The sequence below is a fragment of the Spermophilus citellus genome, assembly GCF_964194105.1.
Source record: "Spermophilus citellus genome assembly, chromosome: 6".
NCBI classification, from domain to species: Eukaryota; Metazoa; Chordata; class Mammalia; order Rodentia; family Sciuridae; genus Spermophilus; species Spermophilus citellus.
In genome coordinates, this window is record NC_138187.1 from 77,729,399 (window position 1) to 77,752,481 (window position 23,083).

General features: G+C 37.5%; 1 protein-coding gene across 2 annotated transcripts in view; it reads right to left on the bottom strand.

Annotated features, from left to right (window-relative positions):
* NEBL (nebulette) overlaps nt 1-23,083 on the bottom strand; it is a 346,363-nt gene that overhangs the window by 77,631 nt on the left and 245,649 nt on the right. Inside the window, exons 7-9 of one of the 2 annotated variants that reach the window (XM_081298828.1) lie at nt 18,358-18,462; nt 15,935-16,045; nt 9,262-9,372 (exon numbers count right to left, since the gene is read on the bottom strand). The exons of the other annotated variant lie outside the window; for it this stretch is intronic. Coding sequence (XP_081154954.1) covers nt 9,262-9,372; nt 15,935-16,045; nt 18,358-18,462 — 327 coding nt within the window. The remainder of the gene's footprint in view (nt 1-9,261; nt 9,373-15,934; nt 16,046-18,357; nt 18,463-23,083) is intronic. 2 annotated transcript variants of the gene reach the window in all.

Genomic DNA, 23,083 nt, shown 5'->3' on the forward strand with positions numbered 1-23,083 from the left:
TTTTACCATCCAACACATATCATTATGATAGCTTGCTCCACTCAAAATAAGAATTATTACATTAAGGAATATTCTCCCTCTGAATATTATACATGTTAATCATAATCGAGCCAAAATACAGAAAGTAAAGATTTAAAGAGAAAAACGTATGAATTTTGCCAAATGTTAAATACTTTAGATCATGTACCTTTATGTTAACTTGACTAACAAATAGAGGAGAGACCAGAATCACATTGCTATCATGTCTGATGGTCAACATCTCACTTGTCTCCCACTTTCCAAATTCTTGATTTGTCATGAGCCAAAGCAATTGCCAGATGTGGGTCTATATGGCATATTACCAGAAGTGGTTGATTTGTCTATTATAATACATTCCATTAAAGTCAAAATGCAAAGCATGCAGAAACCCATCTTTACTTTTTCAGAGCACAAAAAGGTAGAAAACTGAAACAAACCTTTAGACACCTTACAAATAAATTACCTTTTGCACAAGGATTTTTAACATTGCCTGTAAACTTTCTGCAATAGCACCATCTGAGCTACTTATAAAATATTTAGATTCCTAAGGTCTATCCACAATCCTCTGGCATAAAATTTTGGTAAATGGAGCCCAAGAATCTGATTTTAATGAATTCCCTAGTTGATCACTATGAACCAGTGTTCTAGGTAATATTAATGTATCTTGTTATTTTCTTTTCAACCTTGAAGATATAAAATACTCCTACTTTTTTATTTCTTCCCAGAACAATTATCAGCTGTGAGACATGATAATGCATTAATACTTCAACAAGTTCCCTTTGCATTATTTTATTTCAATGAAATGCTAAGGTACACTTCTTCTATTTGCCCTTTGAAAGCTTATTTTTGCCTCACTACCAAGATCATTTTTTAAATTGCATTTACAACTGTGAATTTGAAAAGTACATAGCGCTTAAGCACAATTAGTATTAAGTCCCTCAGTATTAATACTTCATAGGCTTTATGTTAGCAAGTCATTTCAGGTAGGTTTTGTACATACAGGTAGTAAAAGAAACACAAATATAAGCCAGTGACTGAGTTATATTGTCGGGTAAATTTTCAATCTTCAGGGATTTTTTTTTTTAATAGACCAATTACATTGGCTTCACAAAGCAACACACTCATCCACAAATGATAGCAACTCAACCTCAGCCTACAGGGAGTTAAAACACAAGCTGTGTAAACAAAAACCAGCTCTCAGGTGAAAACAAACCAAAATTATTACCCACCTCCAGGACTGTTTCTAAGTTACTACATTCATTTGAAAACCACCAGGGGAGGGGGAATGTCTTTTTGTTTAGAAAAGAATGAGGGTAAAAATGGAAACCTTTACTTTTTGAAAAGAACTGCAACCTTTCAGCAATCCCAGCTTTACATGGGTTACCTAATTATATGCTGTTCAGCCTAATGACTGCTGAAGAGAGGTGAACGGCACAAAGGCGGCAGGAGCAGGACTTTGAATAGGGCCCCATCATCCATGTAAATTGCAAATTAGAGGCCAGCATATGTGACTCAAAACAAATATTAAGATTGACATGAGCTGTATATTCAAACAAGAGGACACCACAGAGCCACACAGGAGAAAAGCACAGGAGCCTGATCACAAGTCAGATCTTCCAGAACGCTACTGCTTGGGGATATTCCACAGGAAAGGGGGCTTACATCTGTGGGCCCGCAAGAGGAGCAAGTTCCTGGTTTCACTCTTGCAAGGATGTCTGAACATGCATGGTATGGCAACACGGTTTCCTGAGTAGGTTACTCATCTTCCTGTATCTAGATCACCCTTAGCTTTGAGGGAACTCATCCGACATTCCTCACATGTCTGCAGTATGGATTTGTTCCATTCTGGCATTGCATCATAACTCAGGAAGAATCAAATGATCATGTAGCAGACAGAAGAGCTCGGAGGTCAAAGTGTGTGTATAGGCAAGCTCACATGCATGTGTGTATGTTTGCATTTCCTGAATCAATTTGAACTCTAAATGCTAACCATATTGAAACAGTGGATTGGCCACCATTTTTTATTCTTCTCATGACAAATAGTGATCTATATAATACTGTTTCTAGGAAGAAGAGACAAAGGAAGAGATTCTTGAAAATCATCAACCCCAAATGGGTTAATGGGTATAAGTTTGACAGTCAATGATTGATTTTATGTTATATCCTTCAATGTTTTATTTCGGATATGTTCTCAAAGCACAGAAGAGAACAAAAAGGAAGAAAAGGAAAAAGGAAGAAGGAAGGAAAAAAGAAGATAGCAGGTGGAAGATGGAGGAAGTAAGGAGGAAGAGAAACCAATGATATTAAAAATGGTCTCTAAGACTGAGGTTGTGGCTCAGTGGTAGAGCACTTGCCTACCATGTGTGAGGCACTGGGTTCAATCCTCAGCACCACATAAAAAAAAAATAAATTAATTAAATAAAGGTATGTGTCCATCTTCAACTAAAAAGGAAATTTTAAAAAATGGTCTCCACTTTTAGACTCTTCAATATGCCTAGGAAGAACTTACTCACTTCTATGGATTTTTTCCAAATGTCCATAATATCTGTTCAACTGAATTCCCTTCTTACTCTTCTATTTCAAGTCTATTCTTAATCTTTATCTATCTATTCTTAGTAATGGACATTAAAAGCATTTGAGTACATCCCACAAATGAAACAACTGGAATTTTAATGGGTATTTCAGTGATCTCACAAAACAACTTCAAGAAAAATAATATCTCAACAATACTTAAGACTCCCCTAGGGGAAGATGGCATATTTTTTCCATTTCCCTAATTCTTTTATTATATATCTCAGTGACATCTCATCATTCTCTTCTATAGGTCCTACACAAGGCAAAATAGTAATTATCATTGAAGATCATTTTTATATATTTATCTTATACCCAAGATGATCAGCTTTATCTTTTTCACAGTAGGAAGACATATAATTTCATCTGCAAATGATGATTCTGGTCTCTTCCACAGGGACACTTAGAATTGCTATTTTAGATACCTGATTACTTCCTTTCGCCTTTTACTTTAACTGAATTTGTCTTTTTCCACATATCTGAGTCATTTTCCTAAATTTTTCCTTTTTTAATAGACATGTATTCATTTTTTTCTCCTAGGAATTTTTATTTGGAAACTGTCCCCCTGACTCCAGGTGACCAGGAGGGACCCTCAACCTGCCTTTCTATAGACAGGGTTGGCCACATGCCTTGGACCATCCAATCAGGTTCCGAGTCCACTTAGAAACCATGGTTGTAAAAGGCACACTTATATTCCAAGCAGCGGCAGAGTCATCCAGCGGATCTGAGGCTGAGGTCATCACACACCACTTTTCTCTGGGATCAGCTGCTATGAGGATGATTTAAGCTTAGAAACTACAGCTGTCGACTTGAATCCTCACAGAAACTGTGTGAAAGGAACATCACACAGCAGCAAGCAGAATGAGATATGGGACAGAGGAGGGCTTTGGGTGACACTGTGACAGCTCTGGAACTAGTTGTGCCTGGAGCTAGTGTTCATTTCCTAATTACAGTCTGCCCTCAATATCCCTGGCTTCTATATCCAGGACTCAACCAACCATGCATTGAAGAAATTCAAAAAAGAAAGTTATACCTGTGCTGAACATGTACAGACTGTCTTTGCATCATTATGCCCTAAACAATACAGTATAATGACTGTTTATATAGCTTTTATATTGTTTTAGGAATAACAGGTAATCTATAGTTGATTTTAAATATAGAGGAAGATGTGCACAGATTACATGCAAGTACTGTGCCATGTTTTATTAAAGACTTGAACATGCCCGGATTTTTAGTATCCACAGGGGTCCTGGGACCAATCGCCTGAGTATACCAAGGCACAACTATATATATATACCAATAAATATTCATTTTACTCCAAGGACTTTAGATTCCTGTCAGAAATGCTAGAAAGATCCATTTCATGTTTTTCTGCAGCATCTAATCTGTTCTCTTTTTTTTAACCTCCAATAAAGAATTGTATTCCATCAAATTTTGTCTTTGAATTTCTTCCTTATCTCACCATGTTCCCCTTTGCCCTAGCTTGTATTTTCGTATCACTTCATGGTCTTTGAATCTTGTCTTGTTCCCTCCTTGAATCTCCTTCTGCTTCAAAACAGCCATGTTCTTTGCATGCTTCCTTCATTCCTGCAGCGTGATTAGGCACTGCTCTGGATCCTCTATGTGCATTAATTCATTAAACCATCACCCACCCCTGTTGGGCTGGGTTGTCTGTACTCATAGGGGCTCTGCTGAAGCTCCTTTTCCAGGCTGGAGCAACATCCCCCAGCATCCCCTTCCTTATATAGTCATGGGTTAGACTTGGCCAATAAACAACAGACTCCTATGAGATTCTGAAAGTAGCACAGATGCCTTTACTCTCCAGGTACAGACAGATACAGGTGTGTGATCAAAGGATTCGCAGTGACTTCCAGCAGGCTTTCTACTTTTATAAAATGGTGATTTGAGACTCCTTGGTAGGTGAGTTAATAAACTAGACAGAAGCAAAACTCCACAGACTGTCCGTGAGGTGAAAGCAAAGCACTGAGAGATAAGAAGACTGGGGGGTGGGGAAAGGAGCCTCCCTGGAAACCACAGACAGACAGATACCTGTGGGACTGAAATTTCACAAGCAGGTAGGCCTTGAGAGAATGAGATCAAGCTGGGCCAGGACCAAGCTTTTCACTGCTCTGGTGAAGGTTAAATGATTCTTGGTGAGAAGAAACTAGAACAGAAGTGAGGAGTGTAACCTGTATAGAGTCACAATCTTGAAGCCCAGGTTCAATCATTCTCAAGAAAACCTTTTATTACCATCATGAACTCCGGGGCACAGGGACTTTTCTTTCTTTCTTTCTTTCTTTCTTTCTTTCTTTCTTTCTTTCTTTCTTTCTTTCTTTCTTAATTTTTTTTTTTTTGTAGTGCTGGGAATCGAACACAGGGCCTTACACATTCTAGACAAGAGCTCTATCATTGAGCTACGTCCCCAGCCCCTGGAAAGTCTTTAATTAAACTTACTTAAATGTTATTATTTATAAGAGAATATGAACCTTTTTAAAACATAAATCTTGTTTTCTATAAGTCAATATAAAATTTTCAAATATAAGTGAATGTACATTCTGATACTATTGAGCAAACAAAAAATTTTTAATTGTCTAAAAAGATGAAGTAAAATAAGTTACATCTAAAACAATGTATCATTATTATTATTATTGCCAATGTTTATAAATCATTTTATAGTTGGAATATGTCTTCTTATTCATAACTTAATTTTATCAACAACACAATCGCATGAAAAGAGCACAATAGGTATTACTAACAATTTTGGCTTGGAGATGAACAAGAACACCAATATATTTAGTATCTGAAATACTAAATCCTTATAGGCTATTACTATTAGTCACACTGGGGAACCACACGGAGCCATAATTGTTTTTCCAGTATTATTTTACTGATTTATCTTTAAGGTTTTTCACTTTCTGATGAAACATAAATTTGTCTACTGATAAGGTTTTATTAATTTTAAGTCAGCACATAGATCATTCTTGAAAAGAACATTAAGTCTCTTGTTTCTCATGCTGAATACTTTCTTTTTCATACATGTTGAATTGATTACCAATATGATGTTTGGGAAAAGTTTACTATTCCAATTTCATCACAAGTTGGTATAAACCATACTATTTATAAAACTTAAAAATGGTGATTTTTGTTTGACTTTCTTGAGAACTACTGGACTTCAGGCCTCTGATAAGATGGATTGAGGTTTTCATTTCAAGCCCATCTTCAGGGGAAAGTCACAGAACAGAAAACCTCCAGTTTCTCTCATTACATTAGTAAAATTTGGCAGGAGTGTATCCCTTAAGATATAAAAGGATTTAGATTGGCTGTTTTTAATCAATTTTTAATTATAGTATTGATAAGATACCTTCAAAAACTTCCTAAATACACCCTTCTGACCAAAACAATTCTTAATATTAATTTCATATTGATTTAGCCCTTTTATAAACCAATTTTCTTTTAATTTTTCAAATGAACGATGATATCACCCTAAACACTCAAATCACCCTTTAAAAACTGGAGGAGGACCAAATAGGCCCAATACTTTATTGAGTGGCTCTTCTGCAGAGCCCTTTACATATATTATTTAATACTTGTGAGAGCCTTGGGAGGTAGGTGTCCTTATCTCTATTTTATAGAAGAAAAAAATGAGATACAGAGATATTAAGCAACTTGTCCCAGGTCATCCACAGGACATGCAGCAAAGCCAGCATTTTTTTCTTTCTTTTTTTTTTTTTTTTTTTTTTTTTGGTACCAGAGATTGAACTCGGGCACTCAACCACTGAGCCACATCCCCAGCCCTTTTTGTATTTTATTGACAGAGATGTTTAGTGCCTCACTAAATTGCTGAGGCTGGCTTTGAACTCTCAATCCTGCCTCAGCCTTCCGAGCTGCTGGGATTATAGGTGTGTGTCACCGCGCTCAGCTACAGCCAGCATTTTGAGCACGGTCTAACTCCAAACACTTTTTTTCCCTCATATGTGCTAGCATAGAGCATATTCTAATAATTTTTCCCTTTTTTGTGATCTTTAAATCTTAGAGTGATACAAGAGACCCCTGCCCCCAGAATACTCTTCCCCTTGGAACTTTCAGTTACTCAGAGGTGAGGAATCATTCATAAATAAACATCTCTCTCCTCCTCTTCTGCTCATTTACATCACTGAAAGTGTAAGGGAGAGAAAGATTCTGAAGAAAAATCACTCCTCTTGACCACTAAGGACCATTTTAATAAAAGGTATGATCAGAAATGAGGCAAAAATTAACTTGCTCTGATCTGCAATTCTTCTAGTTTCCTGGGTCTCTAGCAGAACTTAGAAAGCTGACTTGATTTTGGTGGCAACATAAATTAAACCAGGTAAGCAAAGGCATTGACTTTCACCATTCCTCAGTTAATCATATTCACATCAGATGGCACATTTTTATTTGAAATTAAGTCACTCATTTATAGCCAGAGTGCAAAGTGACGTTCCACATCACAAAAGGGCAATTAATTCTGCTAGTCAATTCTCTGCCATAGGTTTCTTCAGGCTGATGTTTTATGGGAGACAAGAGTTTTGTCTTTTACAGAGATTAGGTGGATCTGCCAGCTGAACCAGGAGACATACACACTAGCCCTCCTTGCAGCTTTTAAGACCAATCCTTAAATTTCATATTGCAGGGACAACAAATGTATTATTCCAAGTGGCTTGACTCTGGAGGAATATCAACTACTTCACAGGTAGAATACAAATATCATTCTCACTTTAAATCTAAGTAAATAGTCTTAAACACTTTCCAAATCCTATTATATGTACAAACTTTGCATGCAAAGGTTGGGCTGAGTTGGCAGAGGAGTGTAAGTAAACACATCCTTCTCCCATGAGCACACACTGTTGAATGGAGGAGAAAAGGGCTTCATTCTGTATACCCTCAATCAAAGACCTTTTGAAAGAAAAGGCAGAGTTAAAATAATAAGCCCAGTTCTATGACAAGGAACTCCCCTATTTGAATTGCATGGAATTATAGAGTAAGAAAAGGCCTCCCAGGGATCCATGTTACACCAGTCTCCACCCCAGGGCACCAGCCCACCTTCTCCCCTTGGACTTTTATATGAGTTCAAGGTCTCTCCAACCACAAAATAGTGGGAACTCGGGGGTTTCCGTTATTCTTTCCTGCAGTGCATCTGAATTCAGATGATGTCTTACGATGCTACCCATTTTTTAAATAGGTTTTTTATTATAGACGGACACAACACCTTAACTTTACTTTTATGTAGTGCTGAGGATTGAACCAGTGCCTTCCACAAGTGAGGCAGGCACTCTATCATTGAGCTACAACCCTAGCCCACAACGCTACTCATTTTTAAATTTCAATTAAAATCTTGACTAATTACCAGGGACCTTTAAGAAGGAGATAGTGGGGTACAGCAAAAAGAGCGAACTCCAGAGTTTGATTCCTGAGTCTTATTTTCTTCATCTAAGAAATGGGAATCAGTACAGGGTTTTTGTAAGAAAAGAAAATGATCAAAGTCTTGGCACAGAGCCTGGTGCATGGCTGAGCTGGGTAAATGGTAGTTAGGATTATTATAGTCATTCTGTAAGCAAACAGTTCTTATAAGGCCTCCCTAAAATAATAGCCCTGATAATAACTGCAGACCTGCAGCTTCTTCATCTCCTGTCAATCCTAAAGCATCTAAGAGAAATGCTTTGGTATCAGCATATGTTTAAACATGTGGGTTAGTATGTTAAATTCCTCTCTGGTTTTTATTTAAACATCTAATGCAATTTAATATCAAATAGTCATTGCCATACTGCAGAGAGACACTCTGTACCTCTGGGCCTTGGAGGCACAGAGTCAGCAAAGTTGCTTGGTAGGAGGACTGAGTGATAGCCCTCTTTTGAGATAACAAAGATAGATCAGGAACTTTTGCAAGAAAGAAGTTTTCTTAATCTAACTAGGACAGGCACCTTATCTTAACTGATTCTAATCCAAGAACCTGACCAGCGGTTCATACATGTCTTTTGGAGAGCAGAGAATTTCATGAGAAGACAAGTTGTCCCTACAATTTCAGGAAGAGATTATTCTTCTAGGACACCAGGAGAGTAAGCGGTAATTAAACAAATGTATGTAAGCCTTCATGGGCCTGGGAACTGACAACCAAAGAAAAACTTTATTTTCTACAGGCTAACTTTCTTCCTCTTTGTTCTGCTGCTAAGTCCGTCATTAAGCATCTGTTGCTTCCTTATTTCATATCTGTTGGTTCTTAAGTTTAATAATAACTTGATCCCCAACAAGCAGTTCAAAAGAAAGAGCAGTGGGGTACAGTCTAGCCAGTGCTCATGGGTGATTCCTCCCTGGGTTACTGGTTGCTGACGCTCTTTCTTGCAGTATTTCTGTGATTCTAGACTGGAAACCATGAGCTTCCACATCAAGTCAAGGAAGCTCTAGAAATGCTAATAACCCAGTGGTCTTCTTGAAGCAAAATTTTTAATGCCTGAAAATACCTGACAATTTAGAAGCATTCTACAAGGTTTTAATGACTATCTTAAGAATAATTCAAATGTACCTCTTACTGATAAGCTATAAAGTCCTTTTTTGAATAGAAGTGTTGTAATATTTAAATCTCAACTAAATAACCACAAGTTGTAATATGAGTTAGCTACAATTTTTCAGAAAATGACGAGGAATGAGCTTCCTTACATTACTCTGGTGCTTGTTGACCTCCATGGCGTGTCTGAGATCAGGCAGCTCCTTCATGTGGGCATAATCTGAGACTCCTTTGGCAGCATCATGCTTCTGCTTATAGGCAACCTTCAAAAGCACAAAAAAACAATTAGTTCTATTTAGAGGTAGCCAAGGGCTGGGGTATCTGCCTAGCGTGCACAAGGCAATGGGTTAGATCCCCAGCACTGCCCAAAAAATCAACCAATGAGTTTTTTAAAAAATCCTACAGCGGCATATAAAACCCTTAAGTGTTTAATTCCACTGTTTTACAAGGATTTTGTATATTTAAATATCACCAATGACAGATAAATTTGTCTGAGCCTCTGTAACAAGATAATATCTATAATGCTTTCATCTCAGTGCTTTGGTTAAGATTCCTAATTCTAACTCTATCATTTATTACAAAACAATCTTGATCAAATGATGAAATCCACATATTCTATTCATCGAGCTTAAAATCTCACCTATAGTTTTGGGAAATCCTCCACATCTAAGAGCTTTCACAGTTACAAATGTTCAAGGTTTAGATCTTGAGAAAACAACTGAGCAGATGGGGGGGGGGGCGGGGGGCGGGGGGCAATTATAGAGTATGTAAAAGTTAGTTGCTTATTTTTACATGAAAGGTTCTGATTTTATGTAGATGCAGCCATAATATAAGATAAATGCCCAAAGCTCTGGGAGAAAATATAATACAGATGAAATTCTCAGTTATGTCAGCCTTGTTCTCCATCAGGGATCTGAATGTCATATACCAGTACACTCCATTACCAACCACCTGGTCCAATTTTCTCCATACTGGGTGGAGTCGGGGTGTAAGGAAGATTTTTTTTTAGAATGACATCAACTAATATCTGCTCGGTGAATGAATAAATGAATGAATAACCACGAGTGAACATAAACCAACAAATTAAGAAAGGAATGTCAAAATTAATTTTAAAGTATATTAAGGATTTAGTAACAAACACAGTTGAGTGGAATAGAAATCATGAGGCACAAACAAAATAAAGGCAACTTAAAAAGAAAAACTAGAACAGTTGTTGCCAAGAATAAAATAATGTCTAGTTTTCAATGAAAAAGAATATGGTTAAACTTAAGAAGAATTCTTTAGCAATATGAGCTCCTTGAGAAGTGGGTCTATATCTTACACATCTTTTAATATCCTGTGCCTATCACAGTGAATGACACAGAGTAGAAATGCAATAAATGTATAGTGAATGGATGAATAAATGAGTTTATTTAACATTCTCATAAACCTACACCCCTCATGGGCTTTCATAAACAGAATTAAACACCCATTTAACTTAGATAATATACCTATTTAAAGGATTAAAGTTAATATTTGAAAACTAAGTTTTACAAATAAAATCAATCATTGAATCGTTCCATCCTCCCCTCCCCCCCAAAAAAGCCATCTAGTCCAATTTCCAATGTTTAAATTTCCTCTCTGGCTCCCCACCTTGTTTTTCTTTAAAAATGTCTACTGAAAAAGAATTCAACCTAGGATATCACAGTCTCTGAATTTTGAAAGCTATGATTGAAACTTCTTATTTTGATCAAACCTCATCTATCTGTCCAGAGTTGGATCTATCCAGTCACAGAGAAAAGGCCTAGTTCACAATACGGAATTTCCAGTGGGAAGACAGACAACTAGCCATCAATGACTTCTGCCCTTTCAGACAGGCTGCTTGGATTAAAGGGTTGAACCCCTGATCATCCAAGAAGCCCTCTTGAATCCAAATCCCAATTTATCCATCCCATTCCCACAACAGCCTGACTTAATCCTATTTAGAATTACTCAATTTAATCCAGGTTATCCTCCTCCACTTGCTAAATGCTATTAATGCATTCACATGTCATGACAATTTCCTTTCCACAGCTAAGTTGATATTCCTGTCAATTAATGCACTTAAGTCTTATTCAGCTGGCTTCCCACATTCAGTCCTGTGTGTTTGGTTGATTACCAGGACTCAAATGCAGCCCCTATGTTGTTCCAGGTATAATACATCTTGTTACAGTCTGTCCATCAATTTACTCCATCAAGATATCTAATTCTGATGAATCTATCTTTACATTTTCATCAATTACTTATGTTAAACAGGAAACCTCTTAAGGACCCCCATGCAGGGTGAGAGAGTCCATTATCTCAGTTCCATTACATATTACATTAGAACCCTGAGGACCAGAAGCGGGGGTAGTTTAACGGATGGTCAAGTCTAAAAGACAAGGAAAAACTTCTGTTGAGATTTGTTTCTTCTTCTTAAATAAGAAGAGCTAACATATACAATCTCCTTTTTGAAGGATTGCTGGTATGTTCTGTATTTTAGACTGATGGTCATGTTGGTGACTTGATAACCAAGACCAATGCAGCTAATCATTTTTTGAGTGATCATAGAAATGGTGACTCATCAAGCACAATTTTAAAAAGCACTCTTTCTTAAAAAGCCTACATAATTTTCTACTTGCAGCTTTAAAATAGTCATTTCATTTATAGATGCCACTAAGAACCACTTTAGAATTAAGATCGCATCAAACTGGAGGCAACAGAATTTTAATTTATCGTATTAATTTTCTTCCTTAAAATAGCTAATGGAAACTTATGTCAAGCTAATAAATTCTCTGATAAATTTGATTTTCTTAGAATCTGCCATTATTATGTGGTATTTCCCTACATTATAACTGTTTTCTTTATGCTTTGAGAACTCAGATTGCTATGGCACTAGACACTCAAAGAATGATGGGAACTTGCAATAGTCATACATACTTTATATAAATGTTTATGTAAGCAGTGTATATATTTATCATATATTTTATCTCCTAGATTTTACATCTCACATATACATGTGTGTATATATGACGTATATATGTTTAACTTCTAATACACTTTGTAAGTACTATATAGGTAAATGTGCCTTTAATCCCATACCAGACACCTCTGAACTCCTAAAACAGGGCCTCATAAATACTACTGATAAAAACAATGGATTCCCATAAAACTGCTCAGTTAGGATGACTGAAAGGCCTGCATTGCTTCTGTGATAAGGAATTATTTAGCCTTTTCCTGAAATAGCCTTGCTAAGAAGGATTCCATCACTTCAAGTCACAGTCCATTTCATTGCCAGGTTCCTTTGGGATCTTTGATTATAATTTTTTCTAATAGAGAGCAGCTAATAAAATGGTCTCCTGGAAACTTCACAACTTTCATTTTATTTTTTTTTTTCTTTCTGTAGTTGTAGATAGACGGATGCCTTTATTTTGTCTATTTTGATGTGGTGCTGAGGATCAAACCCAGTGCCTCACACAAGCTAGGCAAGCATTCTGCCACTGAGCTACAGCCCCAACCCCACCACTTTCTGTTTTAAAGGTGTTTCTTCCTATCAGTCATTTTCTAAAGGAAGCATAAATTTAACTGTTATGGTCTGGATATGAAGTGTCCCCTGAAAAGCTCATGTGTCAGTTCATACAGGAATGTTCAAAGTCAAATATGATGAGAGCTTCCAGGGTGGATCAACCCATTTGAAGAATCAATAATTTGAATGGATAACTATAGGCAGGTGGGCGTGTAACTTGAGGAAGTAGGTCACTGAGGGTGTGCTCTCTAGGGAATCCTATGTTGCCCCTGGCTCCTCCCACTTGCTCTCTCTGTTTCCTGGATACCATGAGACAACAGATTCCTTCTGCCATGATGATCTGCCTCACTTCAGCCCAGAGCAATGGAGTGATCAACCATTCTCTGAGTGAAAATAAACTTTTCCTCCTCTAATTTTTTTTTTTTTTTTGGTAGTGCTGGGAATTGAACCCAGGACCTTGTGCATGCAAGGCAAGCACTCTACCAACTGAGCAAGTTTACCTGGCAATAAGATGTCAGAAAGTAGAAAAACTATTTGCAAGAGTCTGTGATAATTAAACAACTATCCTTTTACTGTGCCCAAAAAGTTTCAGAGTTGTGGTAACTTAATTTAGAATAATAGACGAATTCTAAACTTTAATGGCATTCTGAGTTGTAATAAAAATTCTCGACAAACTATTATCTACAAATTATTGAACTATTATAAACAATTCAAATAGTCTTTCTAATGCTTAAGTTCAATGTAGAATTAAAAAAAAAGAAAGAAATAAAGAAAAAAAGCCAGCGAGTGTGTTTGCTATTTGTGATCAAATACCTACAAGAACACCTTAGAAGGCTAGGGATGTGGATCAGTGGTTAAGCACCCCTGGTACCAAAAAAAAAAGTGCATTCATACATGGTAACAATGTACATGATATCCTATTCCATCAAAAGCAATACAATAGGCCCAAAATATACATAATGGATTAGTTGGATTATTTTTTCGTGTTAAATTTCACATTGCAAGTATTTACATTCTATATACCTATTTATGCTACTAAAAATTGAGGCCAGAGTCAGGTGCAGTGGCACACACCTGTCATCCAAGCTACATGGAAAGGTGTGGTGAGGCCAGAGGATTGCAAGTTCCAGGCCAGCCTGGGCAACTTAGTGAGACTCTGTCTCAAAACAAAATAAAAAGGGCTTGGAATGTAGCTCAGTGGTAGACCCCTTGACTTTGCATGCTTACCTTTCCAGGTCTAATTCCCAGTACCAAAAAAAAAAAAGAAAGAAAGAAAAGAGTGAGAAAATATGCAAATATCTGACAATGTTAGTTTCCCACGTAAATATAAAAATAGACTTTAAAAATTTTTCTTTTTTTAATGAATGATTATTGCTTGTCTTATATCAAGTGTTGTAATTGTGTGCTTTATAAAATAGCCCATGTTATCAGCAAGTAGCCAGATGACCAGATGTTGGCAGGAAAAACAAAGGATATATTGGTCACAGTCAGTCATGCAGAGCCTTGATATCATATATTTTTAGCTTAGCTAAATCTCAGCTAATCTCAGCGGTTAGCTTATTGCCAAGTTGGGTTCACAAAGGATGTTTACATTTGTAGTAATGAAGTATTTAAAGATGTTCTGCAAAGGGTAGCAATCCTTAGAATTTTTCAAGACTATTTTAAAATCAAGATTGATTTTCATATGGTATATTAAGAACTATGTAATGTTTTGAACAACCAACAATAAAATAATTTTTTAAAAAAATTGATTTTCAGACTGTTATATAATTACCATGGTATCCTCTATTTAAAAGTAAAATAATTCTAGAGAAGGAATTCATGTAATAAAAAGAGAGAGAGAGAAAGAGAGAGAGAGAGAGAGAGAGAGAGAGAGAGAGAGAAGTAGTAGGAAAAATGTGGGATACTGTGTAGTTAAGAATGCAGACTCTGGAGCCAGACTACCCATAATTGTATGCTGGCTCTACTGTTTACTGGCTGTGTGACCTTTGGCATGTTACTTAAACTCTCTGTGCTCTGGTCTCCATCTCTCTAAAATAAGAATATTTCCTGGGGTTGTTGTGAGGATTAAATGACATAAATACATTTGAAATGCAGGAAATAGCACCTGACATATCGTTAATACTTCTACTTGCTTCCATTATTACTAATCTACACTGAGGCATGAAGAACACCAACTATGTAAAAGGAAGCGTATCCTTTAGAAGAAAGCCCATAAATCCAACAATACTGAATAGTTCCTATGTGCCCAGGAAGGTTCCAATCACAGGAGTAGAGCAGGGAAACAGGACAGATAAGGGTCCCTGCTCTCATGTAAATTAGCCAAGTAACAGATTAAATAAAAATAAATAAATATTTTTTAAAAACTCAGATTGTACCATGAAGAAAACCAAACAATGAATCAGAAAACAGCAAAGAATTCTACTATAAAATTCTGTTTTAAGAAATGCAAGAGATTAAATGCACTTTAAAATGCCTTATGTATCAAGGTCCCTTGATAAAAAAAATTACCCCTACACTCCTGTGGATTCAAAATGAGTTGACATGATGATGGTTCTTAAGTTTGTCTGCAACCTGGAATCACTAAAATAGCCACTTTCACCTGATGGAGGCTCTTGCTGGTAGCCTCAGTTATCCTAAATGAAAAGCACCAGCCACAGATCAGGAAATTCAAAAACCAGTTGTCTAACAGATGGAGCATGGAACTGTGGGTCTCAAGTTCAATTGTTATCTCTTTATGTGACTTTTAACAAGCTCTTGATATGTTCTCTACTTAGGGATCATATTGTTAAATAAGAATCATTCAACAGGTGCTATAAGAATTTCATCTTTAAAATGGCATGGAGGCATACATCTGTAATCCCAGCTGCTTGGGAGGCTGAAGCAGGAGGATGGCAAGTTTGAGGCCAGCCTGGACAATTTAACAAGACCCAGTTTCAAAATTTTTAAGAAGTTGCAGGTGGGGGAGGGTGTGGGGAGATGTCTTGCCTAGTATGCATGAGGTCTTGAGTTCAATCCCCAGCATTACACAACAAACCAGAATTATTTAAGTTTTGTAAACTGTCAGAATTAGATTAAAATAGGCTCTACAAAGAGCAACGAATGGGACTCAAAAAAACAGCATGCATTTAAACTTGCATGTCCCTTTTACCCTCTGCCACTTGGCTACAGAGAGCATATAATCCAGCTGTTTCCATTCAGTGTCTAATACCCAGAGTAAACAACTCTTCCTAAAATGTTAAATAACTTTAAAGAGATTATATCTTTGATCTACCTCATTGTATACCAATTTGAAAACACACCTCACTCTGAAGCTGGGAAACTTCTCTCGCAAAGACACTGTCGATGGTGGCAGGCATCTGCTTATAAAGAGAGTTGGAAAGGTTGACCTTCACCTTGCCTCTGTATTTTGCCTAGAGGAAATAAAAAGAAAATGAAAATCCCCCTCCCTTTTAAAAATTTTTTTTGAAATTTTTACTGTGAATAACAGAAGAAAATTTTCTGTAGAAACCTCACTGATTCAACAATTTTAAATTGAACCTGCATTTGAATTTTAAATACCAGATCTGATAAATGTACTCTGAAGAGAAAAAGGCTTCCAATTTGTGATGGAGAAAGCTTTAAGTAGTATATGCAAGAATGTTGAAACTTTTCTTTTAGTGAAACCCATGCACATTTCTAAAAAATAAATCTACTTGTGTGTATTGTCAGGTTCATATGTTTGAACAGTGAAGAAGCAATCTGAGAACCATGAGACATTTGAGCTGTTCCAGAAAATATAAATCTTTAAAACTTACTGTCAGGTTCCCAATGATGAAGAATAGTGATTACTAGAGGCTGGGAAGGGGGAATGGGGATAGGCTGGTCGGCTGGGTAGCAGGCACCAAAGCACAATTAGCTAGAAGTATTTCTCAGATACTTTTAGTATTTCTCTAATTCACAATAATGAGGTAGACAGGGAAGAATCGAAGGACTTTGGATTAGACAAAAGGGAATGAAGGGAAGGGAGGGGGGATGGGAATAGGAAAGACAGTAGAATGAATGGGACATTACTCTCCTATATGCATATACAATATCTATATCATGTACAAACAGAGAATAAGAAGTTATATTCCATGTATGTATAATATGTCAATACATTCCACTATAATGTATAACTAGAAAAGAAAAAACAACAACAAGCTCTCGTTCCACAGCACCACGGGGTGACTAGCTTATGGAACCTATTATATATATTGTAGTGAAGCCTAGAAGAGTTTGAAGGATTCAAATGCAAAGTAATGAAAAAGAAATGGAAAGGTCAATTAACCTGATTTGATCAGCACATCTTGTGTACGTGTATTGAAACATCACACTGTACCCCATAAATATGGTAAATTATTACAAATCAATAAAAAAACTAATGTTTAAGAAGATGGTTAATGACCCTGATTTGATCCTTACCCACGTTATGCATGTATCAAATGATCACACTGCAAATCCTACGAATTCGTACGATTAAGATAATAATTATTATTTTTTCAGGCACCCTTTAGTTCTAGGCCCCCCTGGGGAGCCACAGTGGGCAGGGGTGGGAGGGGGCCTGTCTGCTCATGCACCTTCCCACCCCCCAGCCTGCGTTGGCTCTGAGGGAGCTCAATCATTACTGGAAAAGACAAACACTCATTCACCACTTGCTCTTGGGAAAATTAGGTTCAAGGGAACACAATAGATCACCCACTTGCAATTTTTTGCTCTGCAGTTAACTCCTTCAGGAAAATCAATCAAACACAAGTTGAGAACACCAAGAATTTCTCTGCCCAGGAGAAATAACACAGCTGATATAAATAAACAAAACTGTGTTCTGTGGGTGAGTCCTCGTGAGCCTGATTTGGATGTTGATTTATGGAGCATCTGTTGTCATCTGAGCTTTTTGTCTCCACAATTCTAGATGTTGGTAATAATAAAAGAAAATGTGCTGATTTTTCTCAAAATCATTTCAGGTTAGCAGATCATATACTAAGAACCTCACGTTGATCTTTTTCCAATGTAACTTTCGGAACACTAGAGGTCAGTCATTTACAACACCATCTTACCCGCTCTCCTCAAGTTTATCTATGTGCAGATTACAGCAATGCCTCAATAGAGAAATGATTGTCAACACTGTGCTTTACAGTGCAAGATTAACTGTAGTTCTAAATGCTCTCAGAAAAACTACACGATTTTTCAGCTGGAAAATGCATATAGCATAGTTCTCACTCTGTGGTTTCAGAATAGAAATTTCTGTTGAACTCAATTTTATCCCACTCAAAAATAGCTTAAATTAAATTTACTTGTCAGAGATACTATGGCTTATGGAAACATGTAATAATATGTACTTATTTCCAAAATAATATTCAACTGTTAATCTCTAATACATCCATTAGGAAATCAACAGTTTGAAATTTTAAGAATAAATTATTTTCCTAATTTTTCCTATTTATTGAATGAAAGTATTCCTTTTCAAAGGTTGGAGTCAAAATATAGACATACAGTATATAATAAAATGTATTGAGCAAATATAGCAAAATATCTCAATTTATAAGTTAACATTAATATTGTTTATAGAATTAAATAATAATCTAGATATTACCAACATTCAGTGATGCTTTCAAAAATATTTTCCAACTTTAATGCAGACATACAGACTTTTTATCTAAATAAATAGAAAAAACACGAGCCATTTTGAAAGTTTTTAAGAACTTACCTCTGAAATAAAAGCGCCAATATTTTTAACATGGGTAAGCATGGGAGTGTCAGTCACAAATGTACATTTGTCCTTAGATTTTTTATACTCTTCTTTATAATGGATCTAAATTTAAAAAGAGAATCATGTGCATGAGAAAGAAGAAAAACAATTGTAGTGACCTTTTTTGAACAGAAAATGAAGGTGATAAATTCCATTTTCTGAAGTAAATATTCAAGTGTGGAATGATCCTCAAGATAAGCCAAATTGAATAAATGGAGATCCAACCCAGAATTGCAAAGCCATGAGGCAGGGTGAGAAAAGACTGTTACCTCCAATGAGCAAGGGCACAGTTACCATTAAGGAGCAACACTAAGAAGATTGGGCCACAGAGGATGGGTCCTGCTTCCCCAGCATAATTATCAAAAGGTCCATTTCACTGCCACAAGTGTCCTAGTTTTGTTGTGATTTTTAAGGTAAGTCTATGTTCAAACAGAAACATCGGTCTATATCAAGACAAGCAGTCTTTAGAACAGACATAATACATTAAGAAGAAAGAGGCAGAAATTAAACAGATGGAGGTTATTACTAGCAATGTCACCCATACAGGCTGGATGGAAGGACTGGAGCTTCCACTATGGGCATAATGGGCTTCTGTTTATTAATTAATCCCCCAACCAATAAAACTTTTCTGATTTATTAGCACCCTTTACCTCCTCATCCGTCTTCCCTCCCCACAACAAGAGCAGAATCTGCCCAGGTCCTAGAGATTATTCTAGAATGCCCCCTGGCCAGGGGCAGGCAGATCAGCCAAAGAAAGCCCCCAAAGGTTTAGCTGAACATGTTCATTTCTTCACTCAGATTCACCAGCAAAATGAACCACTCCCTTCTCCTTGGGGAGAGGCCATGGACACACAAGTCCAAAGAAGTCAGGAACTTCAAGGACCTCAACTGTCATCTCACCGTCATGCTAATTGGTGCACAAACTGAAAACTGGGGAGGCAAAACCACGTCAAGAGATTGGAGGCAATTTGTTGAAAGTTATGTCCCCCTATAATAAAGTCATGTTTATCTACCCAAGACTGTAAATACTCAGGCTGGAAAAACTGTCCCAAGTCAGACAATAAATTATATGGTCTTCCTAATTATAACCCCAAAGTGACGTTTAATTGTATATACTACCTGGTTCTTAGAGGACGTGATTAATATTGATGTTACATGCTAACATTCCCTGGAGATTTTGCCATATGCAAACCTGATTTGAGGGGCATTACTTGACCTGAGGTATAACCAGATACAAACATATTAAGTAGAGTTATTTCAAAATTCCCCTATTCCACTGCTGCGGCTCTTAGATATTAATGCCTCCCACATTAAACACTGGCTTTATTCATGAAATCAACATGAGAACATATTTATCTTATCTGAGCACTAAATTACTTTTTTTCTTCTCAGAGATTAGCCATAATTTTAGGTTCCTGCAAATCGCCCTCCTCAGTCACTAGTAATTAAATCGTTAATGGCAGTATGATAAATAGTAGGCTATTTTGATCATACAGAGGGAAAAAAAAGTATCTCTGTTATATAATTAAGTGTGAGAAAAAAATAGCCTATCATTAGGCTTAAGTTTGACTCATTATTTTTATCTTTTGCCACATCTTTTCCCCATCACATTCGCATTCTTCTCCACAGCGGTATGTGCTTACGGCTACAGGCCTCCTGATAAAGTCTGACATACACAGAATGTTCTGGATAGGAGTGCTGGATAAGAGTGAAAGATTTACTTCCTTTACTAGGCAGGCAAATAGTTCAGTCTTAATTGAGGACTCCATTAACTCTCTTTGGTCTTTACTAAAAAGATACCTACATTTGTATCTCTGAATTGAAGTTGCATTTAAAAACAAGATCATTTCCATTGTTCAGATCATAAGGCCATTAGCATTCACACACCCAGGACTGTGTAGGATTTCTGATGAATCTCTGTGTGCGATTCGGACAAATAAAGAATGTTATGTATTAATAGCCTTGCTATGCCAGAATGGGCAGCAGCAGTAATATCAACACCAGGCATGAAGCCACCATAATAACTGTGAGAGGGCAGAAACAAAGGTGCCTGGGAGGAGAGCATCCACCTTTCTAAGACTGACCCACCTCCCTTCATCCAGGCTTTGTGTATAAAGAGGGGAAAAAAAAAACAAAACACCCATTTAAATCACTGGTCACTGTATTTGGGTTTTCCTGTTAGAGCCATCTGCACTTATAAACTATACACAGCCCAACATATTTTCAAAGTAAAAATAGCAGGGGGTCAAAGTTGATGACTTTATAATCAATAAGATGCCCCAAACATTTATTTTCTCCTTTGAACCCACCCACTATCCCCACGCAGGATGTCTCAACTACAATTAAATTAGTTCAGCATTGCTTCCTTCTCCTGGTCAAGTTTCTTCCAGAGAGTATGAAATTAGCTAATGGATGAAATTGGATGACAGATATGGAAAGGTTTGAGGATATTTCTTCTTATAAATATTCTTAACTGGTAGTATCTAGAAAGTCTTTTCACAAATGAAATCATACCAATTTAATCCAGTAAAGCCTGGAAGAAAGAAACGTGGCTCCAGCGTTATTTGTTAACTGGGCACGTCATTGTCAAGGTCACTCTCCCAAGTTTCTTTACATGGTCCAGGCTTTTTCTGGAGGGGTAACCACAGAATTTAACACTTTTAGCATTGGGAGGATTTATCTGCAATAAATGGTGTTTGTTTGCCTGGAAGATGTTCTCACCGCCTGAAGCTTTGAACCACAAACAGTGAGTCAGAGGCTGCAGGCAGATGCAGCCCAACTTTTTCCGAAGAAGGTTTTTTATGCCTTGTTTACACAAAACATACAAAAGATTCCCCTCTGCCCAATATTTTTTATGGTCACCTATCAGAAGGCGAATAGAGCTATAATTCTAGATGCTCAATAGAATGCGTGGGTTTAATTCATGTCAGGAAATAATTAAGAATTTGACAAACAGGACTAACAGAGAATGCCTACTTGGGGAAATAAAGGGTTAAATAAAGAGGTCACCTCTGAGAACTAGGTGTCCTTCAGAATTGGGAAGTGAGATACACAGAAGGAAAGCCCCTAATGTGGGTAGAGCAGATGCAATTCAGAAACTAAGTGGGGCCAAAGAAAGGAAAAAAGGATTTAAAAAAAAACAGCATGAAAAATGCCTATGCTGATCCCCAAAGTGAAGCCACTTGACCTGAAAAACTGACATTTTCTCTCAGAGGAGGAATCTAAACAGCACAGGCCTCCCAGGACTGATCTCCAGGCCCATCTCACTTAACATTTGTATAAACTGTCTGGCATGCAAGGGATGACACAGCAAGGTCCCCAGGTCCGCTGATGAGCCCAGCTCTGGCGGAGAGTGAAATGGCAAGCAGAAAGCCATGAGCCCAGAAGCTCTCAAAGGACCAGGAGGGGAAGCAGGAAGGCACAGATTAGATCCAGCCCTGGCGAGGTAAAAAGAATTTCAACTACTATCAAAAGATGATGGGCCCTAAGCTGTCAGCCACACGTCAGAAATTAGAAATGGAAATGGCTCTGACACACCACAGAGATGGGTCTGGCAGCTTTCTGTCTGGACCCCCAACAAGTCCAAGAAATTCTCAACAGCCTCACCAAGGGTGCTGGGAGCGAAACAAAGCAGGGGCCCACTCTACCACAACCCCGGGTCACCCACAGCCGAGTGCTGTGCGCAGCTCTGGTCACCAGACCCTGACAAAGACACAGGGATGATCAGAACAGCGGAGGGCATGTGGAGAGGCAGCTCTCTGAAGAGAAACCCATAAAACCACCCTTCTCATCTGACAAAGGAGGCACAGAGGAATGCAACCACTTCCCAGGCTCTGGACATGTCCTCACCCCAGCCTCACCAGGTGGCCTTGGCTAAGCCATTCAACCTGGGGTTTCACACCAGTAAACTGAGGCTTATGGAACCTAGGGCACAGGCTTGGCACACAATTTTAAAATGCACCTGGAGTGCCTGGCTCATAGCAGGGGAGAAGGGACATCTGATGGCCAAGGCTTAGGGTTCAGTCAGACCTTATGTCAAACCTCAGGGAGCTCCTGGGCTAAGAGGCTTGATCGGAGGCTTGTGAAGCTGCTAGCTGGTGGCCCCTCTGAGACATGATGGATTATAAAACAAAACCAAGACACTGGAAGGTGTGTGTTTAAATTTGAGACCAGAGGTGGGGAGGTTGGGGTGGGGGTGCAGAACTCATGCACTAAATTAAACGCAGGACACCAATAGACGGCATAATGAGAAATCCAATACAGGCTCGACTAAAACTCCAGTCTAACTGCCGCAAGGCCTCAATTTTTTCTGTTCCAGCTTCATTGGTGCATTTAGATAATTCTGTAGTTACAGGGACTATAAAAGAGACAAGAATTTCAAATTTAAGTTCATCTGTTCCCAACTAAAACACTGATGACACTGAGAATGTATAAGAAAGTTATTACTTAATGATAGATTTAACCAAATGGCTCAAAAGCTGAAAGTTTAATGGAATCCAATATGCCAAGTCCTTCAAGGAAGAATTAAAATTAATTCCTAAAAAGACTATACAAATTCCTCCTTTCATTTTGTGTGTGGGAGTTTGTTGTTGTTGTTATTGTTTGTTTTGTTTTGTTTTATTTTTTTGGTGAAGAGACAAAAAGATTATTTTTTCAGGTTCCCCAATAATATAAAAATTCTAAA